The 18,355-nt window shown below is 41.3% G+C and overlaps 1 protein-coding gene across 1 annotated transcript in view; it reads left to right on the top strand.

Annotated features, from left to right (window-relative positions):
- SYCP2L (synaptonemal complex protein 2 like) overlaps positions 1–14,577 on the top strand; it is a 1,302,345-nt gene extending 1,287,768 nt beyond the window's left edge. The window contains exon 39 of the mRNA XM_078685781.1: positions 14,258–14,577. Within this exon, the coding sequence (XP_078541907.1) occupies positions 14,258–14,299 (42 nt within the window). The 3' untranslated portion in view covers positions 14,300–14,577. The remainder of the gene's footprint in view (positions 1–14,257) is intronic.
- Positions 14,578–18,355: the final 3,778 nt, after the last annotated feature.

Raw genomic sequence — 18,355 nt, 5'->3', positions numbered from 1 at the left:
ATATCGAGCAACAGTAATGGAATTGTCCGCAATATATTGAATATCCATATTAGCATTCCACATGGACAAAATGACTGGGTTATAGTCATTTATATATTTTGATTCTTCATTTCTTCTTAAGTTGTAGGTATTTTTTTGAGATTTTGTTGTGATAGTATGTCGCAAAGATGACATAAAACTGTTCACTCTTCCTTTCGATATTACAGGTTATGGAAATGCAAAACGGCATTTGGTGTAGAATTTGTCCTTAGATTTGTACTTTCGACTACAGTATATTCCACAACGATGGCTTTGGAATCGTAAGACTTGTCTTAAGTCCTTATCTTGTGTACTTTTGGGTACATCACATGTAGCATATTCTTCAATGAAAGACAACGTAGTATCATCTGAGTCTGTTCCAAATTTGGGAGCATCTTTGATCCATATCAGCATATGTATGTGAGGAGCATCTCTTGCTTGATACTCCTTTCTCCAAAAGAAGTCCAGAACCTCTCCAAGAGGAGGATTTTTTTTATTGGCGATAAAAGACATCATAGCTTCAAATCTATGATTGAAATATCTGCATACATTAACTGGATCCAAAGAGCACAATTCTCCAGGTGTCTGGTATTCAATATTTACTATATTTGGATTTGCCTCTCGAAGAAATTGAAGTAAATCATCCCAAGCATATTCAGCACAGCTTTGAGTAAGGAACCATGTAGGAGTTCCTAAGTTACTTAGCTTACATTTAAGTTCTCCATGACGACGGTACCAGTACTCATTAGTACCACACTGATATGCCATGAGATTAATTAGCTGAGATTCCAAAACATTATCTTTCTGGTGTACTTTATCCATGAATTCCTTTGCCGAAACATTTTGCAGATGTACACCTGTTTTCAATATATGGTTTACTGCATAAGAAAGTCCAGACAAATCACTCTCAAACAAAAGATGAAACAAATACGGAATACATTGTCGAAATCTTGGATCCTCTGCATACAATCTTGATGTCCGGTATTCAGATGCAGGAATCTGCACAGGTTGGTCATCATATCGTCCTCCTTTTCCTGTGGGAAACAATTGAGGGAAATAACGAGCTTCCAAGCTTTTTTCCCATACACTAATGGGACTTCCCTTTGCTTCTTTCATTTGGAATAAATCTACAGTTTTTCTTCAGTTCTGGACACATCCACTTTTTCAATTTGTCCAGATGGCACATCACTATCTTCTTCTACAGTTATTTCTTCTTCTCTCAGAAACACATTTTTATAATAAGGATTATTTTTTACCAGATATAAACGTTGCCTTTTTCACTTTCCTAATATCCACTAATTCCTGCCATATTTTCTTACTCTTAGTAGGATCGCCATTAACAAGAATAACTAAAGGTTCATCTTCTACATTTTCTACTCCAACTGTTTCAATATTTTTCTTTAAATCTAGAGGAAAATATACAACTCTTCCCTTTAATCCTCTGTAAAATCTGAAGGAGGCAATTTCCCTGTCTTAGGCTCCATATGAACAATAGCCTGAAAAGGATGCACACATTGAATAAGAATAGAGTCATAAGTATTTAAATCTATCAGTCCAGAAGGAATATTTAACAACTCAAGATTATTATGCACAGCTCCAGCAGGCATTTTGTTCTCGTCAAATTTGTTATAACAATATTTACAAATAAGCTGATCAGAACCCAAATCAAAACAATTCTCTACCGACAAATAAGTTGCAAATTCCATTCACTCATTATTATTTTCCTTTTCAAATTTTAAATACAGATCAACAGTCCTGGTCTGATTTTTATAATGAGTACGTCGACAACAAATACAAGAATAATTTGGTGTTTCACCTGAAATTACCTTGAACTTTGAAATTTCTTGCTCAAATATTTCTGTACTACAATGTTGTACATTCTCTTCTACATTTCCTTCTATTAACGTATCTATTTCTGCACTGTCTTCTTCAGGACCAAAGTAGCTAACCGGAATTTCATCACACACGTTCGTTACATCTGATACAGATCCATGCAAAAGAGCACTGTTCAACTTTTTTAACATTAGTGCAGGACTTTTTGCATAATGCAACCTTCAGTATGCTGTACTGCTAACATCCTGAAATGATGAAAAATACTCCAACATACTTTTTTAGAAAGACAAGCCAGAGTATGACCTTGTAAACCAGTATTTTCTCTCACTCTGCAAGGGTCTAATCCTTGCAACATCTTAATCTTTTGTTTAACACTTTTCTTAGTATAGTTACGTAAGAAATTGCGAAAAAAATTAATAGATTCTTGCCATACACAACAGATACTAGTGCAATACCAAGTGTACACTGGACCTTTAGGACGTCTCCCTAAAACTTCATCAGCTAACACCTCTTCTACATTTCTAGGAACAATTTTCTCTTTCTCAATAGGACAACAATTTTTAACCTCATAAGCACGACCAGTAGTGTCAACTACATGCAACAAATCATTACTCTGATGATAACTCTCTTCATTAAAAAAAGGCTCAGAACTTGAACTATGTTTCCATTCACCCAAAAAACCCTCAGAAAAATTACTTCTGTTAATTACTCTTCTCCACTTACTTTTGGCCTTCATTAAATGGATTGGGTTATCTAGTGATCAAATTCTATTGATGACTAAAACAAACAGTCTTTTTTTAAATTCAAAAGCTTTCTCAACTACTTTTTCAATACATTTCTTTTTCATATAAAATTGTTTTTTTTTTTACAATTTACTACCTTAGTTAAATTAGACAGTACTCTATTATAGAACATCTTCTTCCTTATTTCCTTATATTGGTTTTTCCTCCTTTTGCTATACACAGTTTTTTTAGAAGATGATATTCCATGGTACTTCTCTTTCCTCTTAGTTGCAGATACAGTAATACTATTTTTGTCTTTGTACACACTACTCTTAGTGTTTAACAATTTTCGCAGAAAAGTCTTAGTTTTCTTACCAGGACTTTTTTTCTTTTTATTAACACATTGTTGTTCAGGTAAATCTTGTAGATGACTTCTCTTTAAATAAACTGCTTTCTTTCGTTCTTTCCTCTTTTCAGTTTTTTTAGGCATGATGACTTTTTTCTGTGTTGATCAAAAGAATCTATTATGAAAAATATATGTCACTTTAGAATTATAAATATATGAAATACACTATTATATTACTTATAAGAAGAGGGGGAGATTATCACAACAAATGTGGGAGTATGAGAAGAGAAGGAGTTACAACAAGAGAAAGAGGACTATGAAACAATGAGAAATCTAAATAGAAAAAAGAATATTAGGAGACACTGCAGTATAAGGGGATAAAGACCCTATGAAAAGACTGAAAAGTATGAGGAGATAAGGAGTATGAGGAGAAAGGTGGCAGTATGATGAGAGAAGGGAGAGTATAAGAAGAGACAGACTGTGAGGAGACAGGGGAGCAGTATAATAAGAGAGACAAGGACTATATACAGAAAACAAGGAATATGTGGAAACAGGCACTAGTATAGGGACAAAAAAATATATATAAGGAAAGAGGGGTGAATATAACAAGAGACAGAAGAGTACCAGAAGAGAGCAGGGATAATGTGAGAAAAAGTGGTGCATAAGAAGAAAAAGGGGGTTACAAAAACAGAGGATACACTATGAGGAGAAAGGAAGGAGTATAAACAGATGGTAGATTATGAAGAGTGAAAAGAGTATGACAAAAGAGGGAAGAGTATGACAAGGCAAACAAATATAAAGAGAGAGGTCAGTATGAAAAGACAGGAAGTATGAGGAAAGTCCTGCAAAGTATACACAGGGAGTCAAGAAGGAGTATGAGAAAAGAACAGGCAATATGAACAGAAACGGGAAGTATAAAGAGAGACAAGACAAAATGAAAACAGAAAAAGAATATGAAAAGAGACAGGAGAAGACGAACACAAAGAGAAGGAGTATAGGACAAAAGGGAATATAAGTAAAAGGGAATAGTATGAGCAGACAGGAAAAAATAAGAGAAAAGAGAGGAAAATATGAAAACAGGAGGGAGTATAAGGACAAGGGTGAGAATGATGAGAGGAATATGACAATAAGAAAAGAGAAGAATATCAGGACAGAGTCGGGAGTATAAGAAAAGAGGAGAAGTGTGAGAGGAGAGTATGAGAAGAAAAACAAAAATAAAGGGAAAAGAATGTGAAGTATGTGCAAAGAAGAGCGAGAATAAGAAGAAAGGGAGAATATAAGGAAAAAAGAGTATATATGAGAAAAGAAGAATGAATATAAAGAGAGAGAGACAAAAATATGGAGAAGAAAATAAATATAAGAGAAGACTGAGTGTATAAGGAGAGAGAGAGTGTAATATGAGGAGACAGTAAAAACTATGATGATAGGGATGAATATTAAGACAGGAGAGATTATGAAGAGTAGGGGAAGTTTGCAAAAAGACAGGCAAATATGAAGAGAAAAGAGAAGTATAAGGAGAGAGGAAAATATAGGAAAAAGGAAGTAGTATAAACAGAGAGGAAGGAGTAAGAGGATAGAAGAGGGAGTATGATAAGAGAGTGTAGAAAATATAAAAAAGGGGCAAATATAATTCCTTAATATACACAAAGACACAGTGTGATATTAGACAAAAAAAATGACACCATGCATATTAATATTTGCTACTATATCCTAGGGATTAGGTAGACAGAGGAGGGAGTATAAAAAAAGGGGGACTATTAGGAGACAGAGGAGACAATGAGGACAGAGAGGGACTAAGAGGACAGAAGGGACTATGAGAACAAGCAGCACTATGAAGAAAGACAAGTGATAATAAAGAAAGAGGGGAAATATCAGAAGAGAGGGGACAGTATAAGCAGAGAGAGGTAGACTGTGAGGAGAGTCTGCGGAGATTATGGAAAAAGGTGCAAGTATAATTCCTTAATTTACACAGACGCTCAGTGTGATTCTAGACAAAAAATGTAAACCATACATTTGACCAAAACACATTTACCACACTAAAACGTTTAAGTGACTGAACACATTCCATGTATATGACCACTACATTTCAGTGGACAATCCTGACTCATTTTGCAAATACATTTCCAATTTGCTGCATTATTTTTTTGCCAACATTACATCCAAAAACTGAGACACAATAGAACAAGAAAGAGGCCCAAAGGGCTTGTAAATCTGCCCAAATATGTATACGGACTACAAAATTGTAGATTTAGAACACACGCCTATTTCTAAACAAGCAACACTATTAAGTATTCTACAACTAAAAAAGTGACTGCACACATTCTACATTTTTAAGTACTGCACTTTATTGCACAAAGGTGACAAACTAAACACATTAACTTACCAAATGATTTTTATCACAACAGTTATCCAAATGCAAACAAACTCAGAATTTGATTCTACAGACTTTACAAGGATAAACACATTACTTTTACTAAGAATAACATGCACCACATACAGTACCTTACAAGTTATCAACTCACCTTTCAAACTGATTGGTAGATTAAGACGAATGCCACTCACACAGCAGATAGTCTTACACAGAATCTCTCTGCTTCAATGCTTGCAGCAGAACCAAGAAATGGCACATTTTCCCTCTCAATTTACACATATATACACATTAATACCAAATCAAAGTTGACACAATAATTCAAAACCAAACACACATTTCTATTGGTTCAACATTTCAAACCTTTCCAACTGACATAACTTTCCACCCTTCCCCCAACAGATCATGCAAAAGTCAACTGTCAACAGAGGTCAAAAGTTCAGCACACTATAAAACACTGCTCCTCAATAACTTTAGACTATGCATAAGTACTTACTTATAAGTACTAATAAAGAGAAAAGGCTTCATTAGAACCAACCAACACATAAACTTCATAGGTATCTGTAAAATATATTTTTTTTATTGCTTTTTTTCTTGCTTAGGTACGCTTACTGAACGACTTACAGACTTTGCACCGTACGTCGTACGTTCGAGCATGGTATGCGCACGGTAAATCTATCGTAAAAAAAAATATAAACTCCATTACTAGTTTTTTATAATCCCCGAGGACCCCATCCCCCGGGGCTGAAATATAACATTGGGGACCGTGGGGGGAGCCCTAAAGCCCCCACGGTCCCAGCCGGCTCCCAGCGTCCTTCGGGAGCCGGCATTGCCTTTCTGCTTGGTGAGAAGCTCCCCATGCTGAAAAGCAATATGCTTTGATGTTTGAAAGAGAGAGCAGGTTTCCTGCTCTCTCTTTCAAAAATCAAAGCAGTTTGCTGTGGTAGGGTAGGAGCCGCGAGGCTCCCGCCCTACCATAGCAAACAGCAGTGTCCCGGGGGTGGGCACCCCGGGACACTGCAGGAGCTGGCCCTGGGGGGTGGTGGTCCCCAGGGCCATCGAGGGCTCCAGGAGTGGGGCCGCGCGGCCCCCCCTCCCGCCTGTTAAAAGCCCCGTGGGTGGTGGTCCCCAGGGCTGGGGGGTCCGTCATGGACCCCCCTATTTTACATATACGTACCTAAGCAAGGAAAAAAAAAAGGGTTTGACATTGGGGATCATTATGAAACTACCTTAGCAACCCTAGGGCGTCAGGAAATCCTATAGCAAACAGCAAACATTTCCTGTCGATCTACACACTCAATCTACACACATATACAAATAAATTACAAATCAAATTTCTTCCCACATTAAATCAAAATGAAACACACATTTCTGTTACTTGAACTTTTGAACCCTTTCCACCAGACAAAAATTACAACCCTTCCCCCATTCCACATTCGGTCAGTTATCATAGAAACACTTAAGAAAACACCTAACTGAGCACACAGGTGAAAAGTTCATCATACCTTGTTGCAAATCAAAACAGCGAGTGTGCTTGACTTTTCAATATACCAGCTTATCTTAAGTAATGTTCTTTTCTATCACTTTTTCTTAACCAATAAATAACAGGCTTTTAAAAAACAGAAAATTGCACCTAGTTTTATAGCTAATAACATTTCAAACAACCAACCACTTCTTTGCTTTTTTCAAAAGTCCACTTATCCACCACTTTAGAAAAAAAAATCTTTGAACTGCCCTTTCATTTACAGAAACCATCTGAGTGCATCCAGACCCGTCTTCAAGATGCTTAGAGCGTAGATTGTGGGACACAGCTATATTTTTTGGAGTGAAAGGTATGCACAACAGAATGGAATTCACAAAGACCTAGGTTTACCAAATGTAGAAATTAAATGGATTGGACAGAGAGGGTTAAAGTGGCACCAATTGATGCCATTATTGAAATCCTTTATGCATCTCCAACACCCTGACCTCATAATTGTGCACTGTGGTGGCAATGACCTTGGCACTTTGACTGGGGTAGGTCTGGAAATGTTTATGAAGGACACCTTTACAGAACTGATGTCACTTTTCCCCCAAACTACCTTTGTCTATTCTAATATATGTCGAAGGCAAAAATGGAACAGGTACAATCAATTTTGTCCACAGATTGAGAAAGCTAGGCAACATGTGAATAAATCTGTTTCTGCGTTTCTCCGAGACTATAGAATGGGGACCATTTACCATAACAATCTGCGCTTCATTATGCATGGCATCTATAGGAGAGATGGTGTACATTTTACAGATGAGGGGAACAGAGTCTTCCTCTTGAACTTTAGACTCTGCATCTGTACTTACTTGTAGGTATCAAAATCTCCCAATAAACACAAGGGCTCTTTTTAGAGCCACCCAACATTTAAACACATACAATTCATAAATATCTAAAAATATTTTTATTTTTCTTGGTTGTGTACGCTTAAGGGATTACTTAGACTTTGCACCGTACGTCGTACGTACGTGCATGGTACGCGCACGGTAATTCTATCGTAAAAAAATAAATAGCCGGTATTACAAATTTTTTATAATCCCCGGGGACCCCATCACCTGGCGCTGAAATATAACGTTGGGGACCGTGGGGGGGGAGCTGCAAAGACCCCACGGTCCCAGACCGCTCCCTGCATCCTTTGGGAGCCGGCATTGCCTTTCTGCTTGGGGAGCAGCTAACATGCTGCTCCCCATGCAGAAAGGCAATATGCTTTGATGTTTGAAAGAGAGAGCAGGTTTCCTGCTCTCTCTTTCAAAAATCAAAGCAGTTTGCTGTGGTAGGGTGGGAGCCGCTAGGCTCCCGCCCTACCATAGCAAACAGCAGTGTCCCGGGGTGGACACCCTGGGACACTGCAGGAACCGGCCCTGGGGGGGGTGGAGGTCCCCAGGGCCATCGAGGGCTCCAGGAGGGGGGCCGTGTGGCCCCCCTCCTACCTGTTAAAAGCCCCAGGGGGTGGTGGTCCCCGGGGCTGGGGGGTCTGTCACGGTCCCCCTTATTTTACATATTAGAGCCCCGGGGAGGAGGCGGTCCCCGGGGCGTGTGGGGGGACTTGCTCCCCACACGTGTTTTTAATTATTATTATTTTTTTTAATCCCCGGGGGTGGCGGTCCCCGGGGCTACGGGGGTGCCATAAGTCCCCCACAAACATACAGTAAAACCCCGGGGGATGGGGTCCCCGGGGATTATAAAAAATGCGTAATACCGGCTATTTTTTTTTTTACGGTAGATTTACCGTGCGCGTACCATGCACGTACGACGTACGGTGCAGAGTCTGTAAGTTGTCCCTTAAACGTACCTAAGCAAGAAAAAAGAAAAAAGATTTTGACATTGGGGATCATTGTAAAACTACCTAAGCAACCCTAGGGAGTCAGGAAATCCTCTAGCAAACAGCAAACATTTCCTGTCAATCTACACAATCAATCTACACACATATACAAATAAATAACAAATCACATTTATTCCTACATTAAATCAAAATGAAACACACATTTCTATTACTTGAACTTTTGAACCCTTTCCACCTGACAAAACTTACAACCCTTTCCCCATTCCACATTCTGCCAGTTACCATAGAAACACTTAAGAAAACACCTAACTGAGCACACAGGTGAAAAGTTCATCATACATTGTTGCAAATCAAAACAGCAAGTGTGCTTGACTTGTCAATATACCAGCTTATCTTAAGTAATGTTCTTTTCTATCACTTTTTCTTAACCAATAAATAACAGGCTTTTAAAAAACAGAAAATTGCACCTAGTTTTATAGCTAATAACATTTCAAACAACCAACCACTTCTTTGCTTTTTTCAAAAGTCCACTTATCCACCACTTTAGAAAAAAAAATCTTTGAACTGCCCTTTCATTTACAGAAACCATCTGAGTGCATCCAGACCCGTCTTCAAGATGCTTAGAGCGTAGATTGTGGGACACAGCTATATTTTTTGGAGTGAAAGGTATGCACAACAGAATGGAATTCACAAAGACCTAGGTTTACCAAATGTAGAAATTAAATGGATTGGACAGAGAGGGTTAAAGTGGCACCAATTGATGCCATTATTGAAATCCTTTATGCATCTCCAACACCCTGACCTCATAATTGTGCACTGTGGTGGCAATGACCTTGGCACTTTGACTGGGGTAGGTCTGGAAATGTTTATGAAGGACACCTTTACAGAACTGATGTCACTTTTCCCCCAAACTACCTTTGTCTATTCTAATATATGTCGAAAGCAAAAATGGAACAGGTACAATCAATTTTGTCCACAGATTGAGAAAGCTAGGCAACATGTGAATAAATCTGTTTCTGCGTTTCTCCGAGACTATAGAATGGGGACCATTTACCATAACAATATGCGTTTCATTATGCATGGCATCTATAGGAGAGATGGTGACATTTTACAGATGAGGGGAACAGAGTCTTCCTCTTGAACTTTAGACTCTGCATCTGTACTTACTTGTAGGTATCAAAATCTCCCAATAAACACAAGGGCTCTTTTTAGAGCCACCCAACATTTAAACACATACAATTCATAAATATCTAAAAATATTTTTATTTTTCTTGGTTGTGTACGCTTAAGGGATTACTTAGACTTTGCACCGTACGTCGTACGTACGTGCATGGTACGCGCACGGTAATTCTATCGTAAAAAAATAAATAGCCGGTATTACAAATTTTTTATAATCCCCGGGGACCCCATCACCTGGCGCTGAAATATAACGTTGGGGACCGTGGGGGGGAGCTGCAAAGACCCCACGGTCCCAGACCGCTCCCTGCATCCTTTGGGAGCCGGCATTGCCTTTCTGCTTGGGGAGCAGCTAACATGCTGCTCCCCATGCAGAAAGGCAATATGCTTTGATGTTTGAAAGAGAGAGCAGGTTTCCTGCTCTCTCTTTCAAAAATCAAAGCAGTTTGCTGTGGTAGGGTGGGAGCCGCTAGGCTCCCGCCCTACCATAGCAAACAGCAGTGTCCCGGGGTGGACACCCTGGGACACTGCAGGAACCGGCCCTGGGGGGGGTGGAGGTCCCCAGGGCCATCGAGGGCTCCAGGAGGGGGGCCGTGTGGCCCCCCTCCTACCTGTTAAAAGCCCCAGGGGGTGGTGGTCCCCGGGGCTGGGGGGACTGTCACGGTCCCCCTTATTTTACATATTAGAGCCCCGGGGAGGAGGCGGTCCCCGGGGCGTGTGGGGGGACTTGCTCCCCACACGTGTTTTTAATTATTATTTTTTTTTTTAATCCCCGGGGGTGGCTGTCCCCAGGGCTACGGGGGTGCCATAAGTCCCCCACAAACATACAGTAAAACCCCGGGGGATGGGGTCCCCGGGGATTATAAAAAATGCGTAATACCGGCTATTTTTTTTTTACGGTAGATTTACCGTGCGCGTACCATGCACGTACGACGTACGGTGCAGAGTCTGTAAGTTGTCCCTTAAACGTACCTAAGCAAGAAAAAAGAAAAAAGATTTTGACATTGGGGATCATTGTAAAACTACCTAAGCAACCCTAGGGAGTCAGGAAATCCTCTAGCAAACAGCAAACATTTCCTGTCAATCTACACAATCAATCTACACACATATACAAATAAATAACAAATCACATTTATTCCTACATTAAATCAAAATGAAACACACATTTCTATTACTTGAACTTTTGAACCCTTTCCACCTGACAAAACTTACAACCCTTTCCCCATTCCACATTCTGCCAGTTACCATAGAAACACTTCAGAGAACACCTATCTGAGCACACAGGTGAAAAGTTCATCATACATTGTTGCAAATCAAAACAGCAAGTGTGCTTGACTTGTCAATATACCAGCTTATCTTAAGTAATGTTCTTTTCTATCACTTTTTCTTAACCAATAAATAACAGGCTTTTAAAAAACTGAAAATTGCACCCTAGTTTTATAGCTAATAACATTTCAAACAACCAATCACTTCTTTGCTTTTTTCAAAAGTCCACTTATCCACCATTTTAGAAAAAAATAAATCTTCAAACTGCCCTTTCATTTACAGAAACCATCTGAGTGCATCCAGACCTCTCTTCAAGATGCTTAAAGTGTGGATTGTGGGACACAGCTATATTTTTGGGAGTGAAAGGTAAGTACAACAGAAAGGAATTCACAAAGACCTAGGTTTACCAAATGTAGACATTAAATGGATTTGACAGAGAGGATTAAATTGGCACCAACTGATGCCATTGTTGAAATCCTTTACACATCTCCAACACCCTGACCTCATAATTGTGCACTGTTGTTGCAATGACCTAGGCACTTTGACTGGGGTAGGTCTGGAAATGTTTATGAAGGACACCTTTACAGAACTGATGTCACTTTTCCCCCAAACTACCTTTGTCTATTCTAATATATGTCAAAGGCAAAAATGGAACTGGTCCAATCAATTTTGTCCACAGATTGAGAAAGCTAGGAAACATGTGAATTAATCTGTTTCTGCGTTTCTCCGAGACTATAGAAGTGGGTCCATTTACCATAGCAATCTGCTTTTCAATATGCATGGCATCTATAGGAGAGATGGTTGCATTTTACAGATGAGAGGAACATAGTCTTCCTCTTGAACTTTAGACTCTGCATCGGTTCTTACTTGTAGGTACTAAAATCTCCCAATAAACACAAAGGCTCTTTTTAGAGCCACCCAACATGTAAACATATACACCTCATAAATATCTAAAAATAATTTTATTTTTCTTGGTTGTGTATGCTCATGGGACAACTTACAGACTTTGCATCGTACGTACGTGCATGGTACGTGCACGGTAAATCTATCGTAAAACAAAAATAGCTGGTATTATTAATTTTGTATAATCCCCGGGGACCCCATCCCCCGGGGCTGAAATATAACATTGGGGACCATGGGGGAGCCCCAAAGCCCCCACGGTCCCAGCAGGCTCCCCGCGTCCTTCGGGAGCTGGCATCGAAAAGCAATACGCTTTGATCCTGCTCTCTCTTTCAAAAATCAAAGCAGTTTGCTGTGGTAGGGTGGGAGCCGTGAGGCTCGTGCCCTACCAAAGCAAACAGCAGTGTCTCGGGGGTGGGCACTCCGGGACACTGCAGGAGCCAGCCCTGGGGGGTGGCGGTCCCCAGGGCCATCGAGGGCTCCAGGAGGGAGGCTGGGCAGTCCCCCCTCCTGGCAGCCCCCCACACATTTTTTTTTTTAAAACGAAGCCCCGGGGGTGGCAGTCCCAGGGGCTGCAGGGGGACCATGAGCCCCCCGCATACTGAGTAAGAAAGCCCCGGGGGTGGCGGTCCCCGGGTCAGTGTGCGGTGGATTGGGCCCCCTCACACTTTTTGTTTATTATGCCCCCGGGATTTGGTCTCCCCAGGGGCTAATTACAAAATAATTCAGACCAAGGTTTTTTTTTTTGTAACCACGGGGTACGCGCACCGACACGTACCACGCAATTAAAAAATATATATATATTTTTTTGGCCTTGTAGGTCCTTGAGTGACCCAGTGAGCAGGCCTAACCGAGGCACAAGATGGCTGCCAACACTTCCTGCTTTGGAGTGTTGACAGACAATTGACAGCCAATAAGCATGCAGCTTATGCTCGTAATGGTCCGCTTTACCGTACGCTTTCCGTATGCGTACGGTATGTCATCTCTAGATATATCTATGATTTTACTTTTAATTTTCTCCGGAACTACTGAACGGATTTACACCATTTAACAAAAAGGGTAATCTGCGAACCGAGCTCTACCTTTTTGCCAAATTTGTTGTAATTCTGTTCAGCCGTTTGGGCTGTAGCCCTGGCTAAAGGTCCTATGGGAAATTGCATGGGGAAAACATGTTTTTGGACCCCCCTTTTTTATCGGCCCCCGCTTGACGACTCACCCCCAAACTTTCAGGGAAGAAGTGGAGCGGAGCAGGCCATTTTCTTGGAGAAATTCTTGAAGATTCATCCACCGGCGCCAAAGTTATTCCAAGTAGAATGTTGCGTTTTCCTGTGGAAACTAGGTCCTAACTATAATTACCTACTGGCGACCGCCAGTAGGTAATATATATCGATTCACTCCGCATTGACTTCATCCAAAGATACGGATATATATATCCATTCACCAAATATCTTTATCTATTGCCTTGCATTGTGCTTCTTCCTAAGAGAGCCTGTAGCATAAGGTAGTGGGGCATTTTACTGGGAGATAAAGACAGTGTCACTAAAAAAAATGTTTCCTCACAATACGGTGGTAGGGACTTTAACCCGTGACTGCTAGTATCTATATATACTAGGCTGGCTCGCAATTGTTTCATAGTAATTAAGACATTTATTAAAAGTTGTAATATTGATTCACACACATTGGTGTATGTACTCACTCTATTGTCATCAAGCGCAATTTATTAGAATATCAAATGTGGATATCTACATTTTTATGTTGAAACCCCACTCCCTCAACTTTGTGAAGGACATTTGAAGCAGTTGCATCTTACTCAACTGGGACATTTAGTAACAACGTGATTTATTGTGACTTTGTGACAGATTTGTTAAGCAGTTGCTATTGACCTGATAGTCATCTAGTAAAGTTTTCAAAGTTTGCAGTCTTGTTAAAGACTTCACTCTGATTCGAGAAGGACATCTAGTAGTTACTTGAGATACTGTAGCTATGTGAAAGGCCAGACTGATTGGCTTTGCTAGTGCTTGTTTGAGAACTGGCACTTTAACCACAATACGAATTTGCTTGCATTGATCTTACCACAACTTTCTGTATGTTTAAAGGGGTATTTGTTTTGCAACAAATGATATTACATGAGCATTCAAATCTATTTTCATTAGTCCTTGATTACAAATGGTTTAATTATTTTCTTCATTTCATGCATTCAAAGAAGACAGGTTTTTAATTATGAACAAAAACTCATAATGCCACAGTGTTTTGAAGAAGTGTTTGAGAATTTGCTACATACATTTACACATCAGGTTTTTTTTTCATTTTACTTTTGCAGGTTGAGCACAAACTGGAAACTGTGGAAGAAAATAGACCATGATTTGCCAGCTGACTCATTTAATGAATTTCTTTCTAGAATCATGCAAGTCTTTATCTATCATGGTCACATTTCATTATTTTCTACTGTCCTGAATATCTGCTGCTGAATGAACTCATAACATTCAAGATATTAATTAGCGAGATGTGTTTCCCTTTCTCCTACTTAAAGCTATTATGTTTATTTCTGTGGATAGGAAACGGATTGAGCTATACACAAGTAATTATGCTTTGATGGGCGCCTTTTGTAAAGCACTAGAGAATATATTTTAAATAAAATTATTACACTTCTAAAAACCTAGTCAATGTTTTTGCTCACCAAGTGCTCTTACTATAGCCGAACAGGAAATTTGGCATTCTGACATGACCTCATCCTTGAATGGACTTACCTTTCAGACCATTTCACTAGGTTTTGAGTCAGTTCAATTCCAAAATGTTTTATTCTATTGCTAGTTGCTTCATGGTGGTGTGTTCACATAACCTCAGGCTAAATAGCAAGATCTGGGGCATGATTCTCAGACTTTCACAGGAGACGGCTCACTTGCCACCAGAAGCGATATAGGAAACACAAAGATTAATTTTCATTTCTGCACTTGAAGACTTGATTGAAGAAGCAGGTGCATAGAATCTTAATTCGGCCTCCTTTTAAAGAACATGTCATGGACAAAAGTACATGGTCACAATACATTTAGTATTTGGATATTGGCGGTTGGATAAGGCAAATATGTGCTTCGTTAACAAAGGTTGAATGCAACATGCCGAACGTGCACTTGGGACATCGAACAGTTCAAAGTACAAATGATTTGGGTGTGGTAGGACCCAAGGGGCTCACCAAACAACTGAGGTCTCTATCCAGGTGCGTAACACAGGCCCCTGTTTGTGAGATATGGAAGTATGGTGGCCCCTCATGAAATTCTGCAGGCAATCCTCCTCATTTTGTGTTCTAAAACTTTCATGACCTTGACTTTCATTCAAATCTTGACCATGAATCACATCGAGAAACTGCAGCCACCCCATACTGCAAACTAGACAGAGGATAATATGGTTTCCATGCTACCCGAGTAGTAGGTGGGGTGTTAACTCAGACTGGCAGTGCCTGAAACACTGAAACTGCCAATGTGGGTGAGATCAAAGGAACTAAACACCAGCAGTGCCTTGTGGGAGGGAGAAACTGGGAAAATTCAATAGGAGAGTAAAGGGACCATCCATGTGTCATGACCTGCGGGACATAGTATGCGCAATAGAGGGAGACCCTTCATTTTTAACTGGCCTTAGAACTTTTACATTTTGAAGAAGAGTAGCACTACTTGAGGTGCGAGTGGTACAGCTGGAGTGTCAAGGTATGAGGAGCTGCAAGGGGCTTTAGGAAGGAAACCATCTGTCACAAGCTGACTTCAGGGTTGGTAGTAGATGGCACCACGAAGAATTGTGAAACTTAATTCTGCTACATTGAAACCCAGAGGACCGACCATACTATAGTTGCACAGCACTAATAAGAATACACTGGTAGGAAACCAAGCTAATGGAGTACTACTCCTGGGGAAATGTGCTCATGAGGAGGGCACGTCATCAAGCAGTGAAGTAATGCCACAACTAAAGTCCTGTCTTTCAGGGTTTTTGTGGGGCCAAAAAGGACGAAGAGCAAGTTACAATTCTCAAGGACCTAGAATAAAGAATATCAGCAAGTTTGCTTGACTGGCCCTTCTGTCACTGAGCTGTGAGTTGTAGTTTTACCCAGCCGACCTTTCAGCTCCCCTGCCCAAAACGGCAACCTTTAAGAGAGACTGAACTTCCTGGTACTGATGAAGGACTGCACAAACGTCAGTGTGATGAGACAATGGGTAAAGCATCTTGAGGACGATCTGTAAAGTTATCCAGTATTATGGGTGTCTTTTATAGATTCACATGCCTGAATCATTCCCCGTCGTTGAGACGGGAGTCTCCGGTACATATAAAAGTAATGTCCTATAGACATACATAGAGAAAAGTAGGCTTAAGGGCCTAACTTTAGTAGCCTATCTATGTCCTTTTGTAAAAAGGACCAAACTCCAGAAGGTAGCCAATCAGCTACCACCTCCCTCTAAAACCTTCCTGTCAGGAGCCTCAGTCTCTCAGATTTTCTACTGCACGTTGTACTAGGGAGTCTCCACCTGAGTTCTACTCAGGTTTCCTAGTTTTATCTCTTTTCCTCACAGAATTTGGATATTTCCTTCATAAATCAACAATGGCTGATCAATAGAAGAAGGTTCTCTTCGGGGCTTGCTCATCTTGTGGTAAGAAGAGGCTCCACGTCGATGACAAGCATGAAACTTGCCTATACTGTCTTTATCCAGGCCATTCTCCTAAGGAATGTAGAATTTGTAGAACATTCTCTACAAAAACACTAAAAGACAGAGAAGGAAGGTTGCTCCTCTGGTTGAACAGGCTGAAAACCAGAGACAACCTGGAGTCTTCAGAGGACGGTGAGATGGCTTCAGTTTCCTCTAAATTATCCTTGAAGAGGCCAAGGGTTGCTTCCTCTAGCCCTACAGACGTTCCTCCTAAAAAGACTGTCAAAAAGTCTTCAGAGGCAAAATCTACAACGTCTGACAAGGAGGTTCCAGCCTTCAGGAAGCCTACGCCGTCGATTTCGTCGACGCTTCCCTCAGCGCTGAAGAAAACCGTCTCCACAGTCTATGTTTCTACATCGACGACGACGGTGTCGACGACGATGGCGTTGTCAGCATCTTCATCGACGACGACGACTACTCCATCGTCGACGGCGGGTAAGCCTGTGTCGTCGATTGTTCTCATTAAGAAGCACTCGACGTTGATTAAGATTCCGTCGACGACGACAACAGCGGCGACGACGAAACCAAAACCGTCGATGCCTGCACCGGCGACGAAGACACCCTCATTGACCAACGTGCCGTCGACGAAGACATCGACGACGGTAAAGACATCGTCGACGATGAAGACACCGTCGTCGAGCGCTCCATCGACGAGGAAAACACCGTCGACGGGCGCACCATCAACGACGGGGCCGTCGACGAAGGGACCGTCGACGACCTCATCATCGGCAATCGGAATTCAGTCGACGACGACACCGTCGACGACACCACCGTCGACGCTATGGAAACAATCGGATTTGATTCCAACAAAAAAGAGTACGAAAAAACCAATTACACCAGATTTAACGTCTCCAAGCAGGGTGCAAAAATTACCCCCATCTTGCCTGCTGAAAGACGAAGAATCGGACGATGACCAGTACGGTCAGGCCACCAGTCCCCCAGATCTCATAGTAAAGTGCCAAAGCAAAGATGAGGATGGCGATGATGTGGTTTTTACGGAGGAGACTGTACATTCACAGGTCCAGACGCAAGTCGCACCTATGGTATGCCTTCCGGTGTCTATAATCTCAGACCTACAATTCTTGATCCAAGACTACAAAAAGCAATTTCCTGAATCGCCAGCGGCCCCTTCAATGGAGAAGCCTCCAGTTACATCTGGACCGACCCCATCTCCAAGACCTAGACCGTCACCTTTGGTGATCCGTCAGGAGAGAGAACCAGTACAACATATCCCGTCTTCTGACGAAGAAGGTGAGGAACAAGAAGAAGGGGAGGTACGGGACGACCTGTCCGACCATAGGGACGATGAGGACTACATCGCTCCTTCTCCAGCCACACCTGAGCCCACTACCTCGGACTCGCCGCCAGTGGACATTGGCGGATTTCACAATTTAGTGGAGAGAGCGGCCACAAGATTCCATATGACTATGGAATCCCATGAAACAGACTGTTTCCTACATGATTTTAAAGACACGGTTAGAAAACAACCAGATCAATTCCTATCATTGATCACATATGGGAACAAGGGCAACAACTGATGCAGGCACCAGCCTCGGTCTCCGCAGTGGTACCTCGACTGGACAAGATGTATAAGGCACCAACAACAGCACCAGCCTGCCTTACTGGGCATCCCAAGCCAGATTCCGTGGTTACCCAGGCGGCTCAAAAGAACTCTAGGAATCCGTCCTCCCCATTGTCAGCTCCACCAGACAAAGAAGGCGGAAAACTAG

The sequence above is a fragment of the Lissotriton helveticus genome, chromosome 4_1, assembly GCF_964261635.1.
Source record: "Lissotriton helveticus chromosome 4_1, aLisHel1.1, whole genome shotgun sequence".
Taxonomy (NCBI): Eukaryota; Metazoa; Chordata; class Amphibia; order Caudata; family Salamandridae; genus Lissotriton; species Lissotriton helveticus.
The sequence above is the reverse complement of the archived record's forward strand: the minus strand, read 5'-3'. Positions and strand labels throughout refer to the sequence as shown.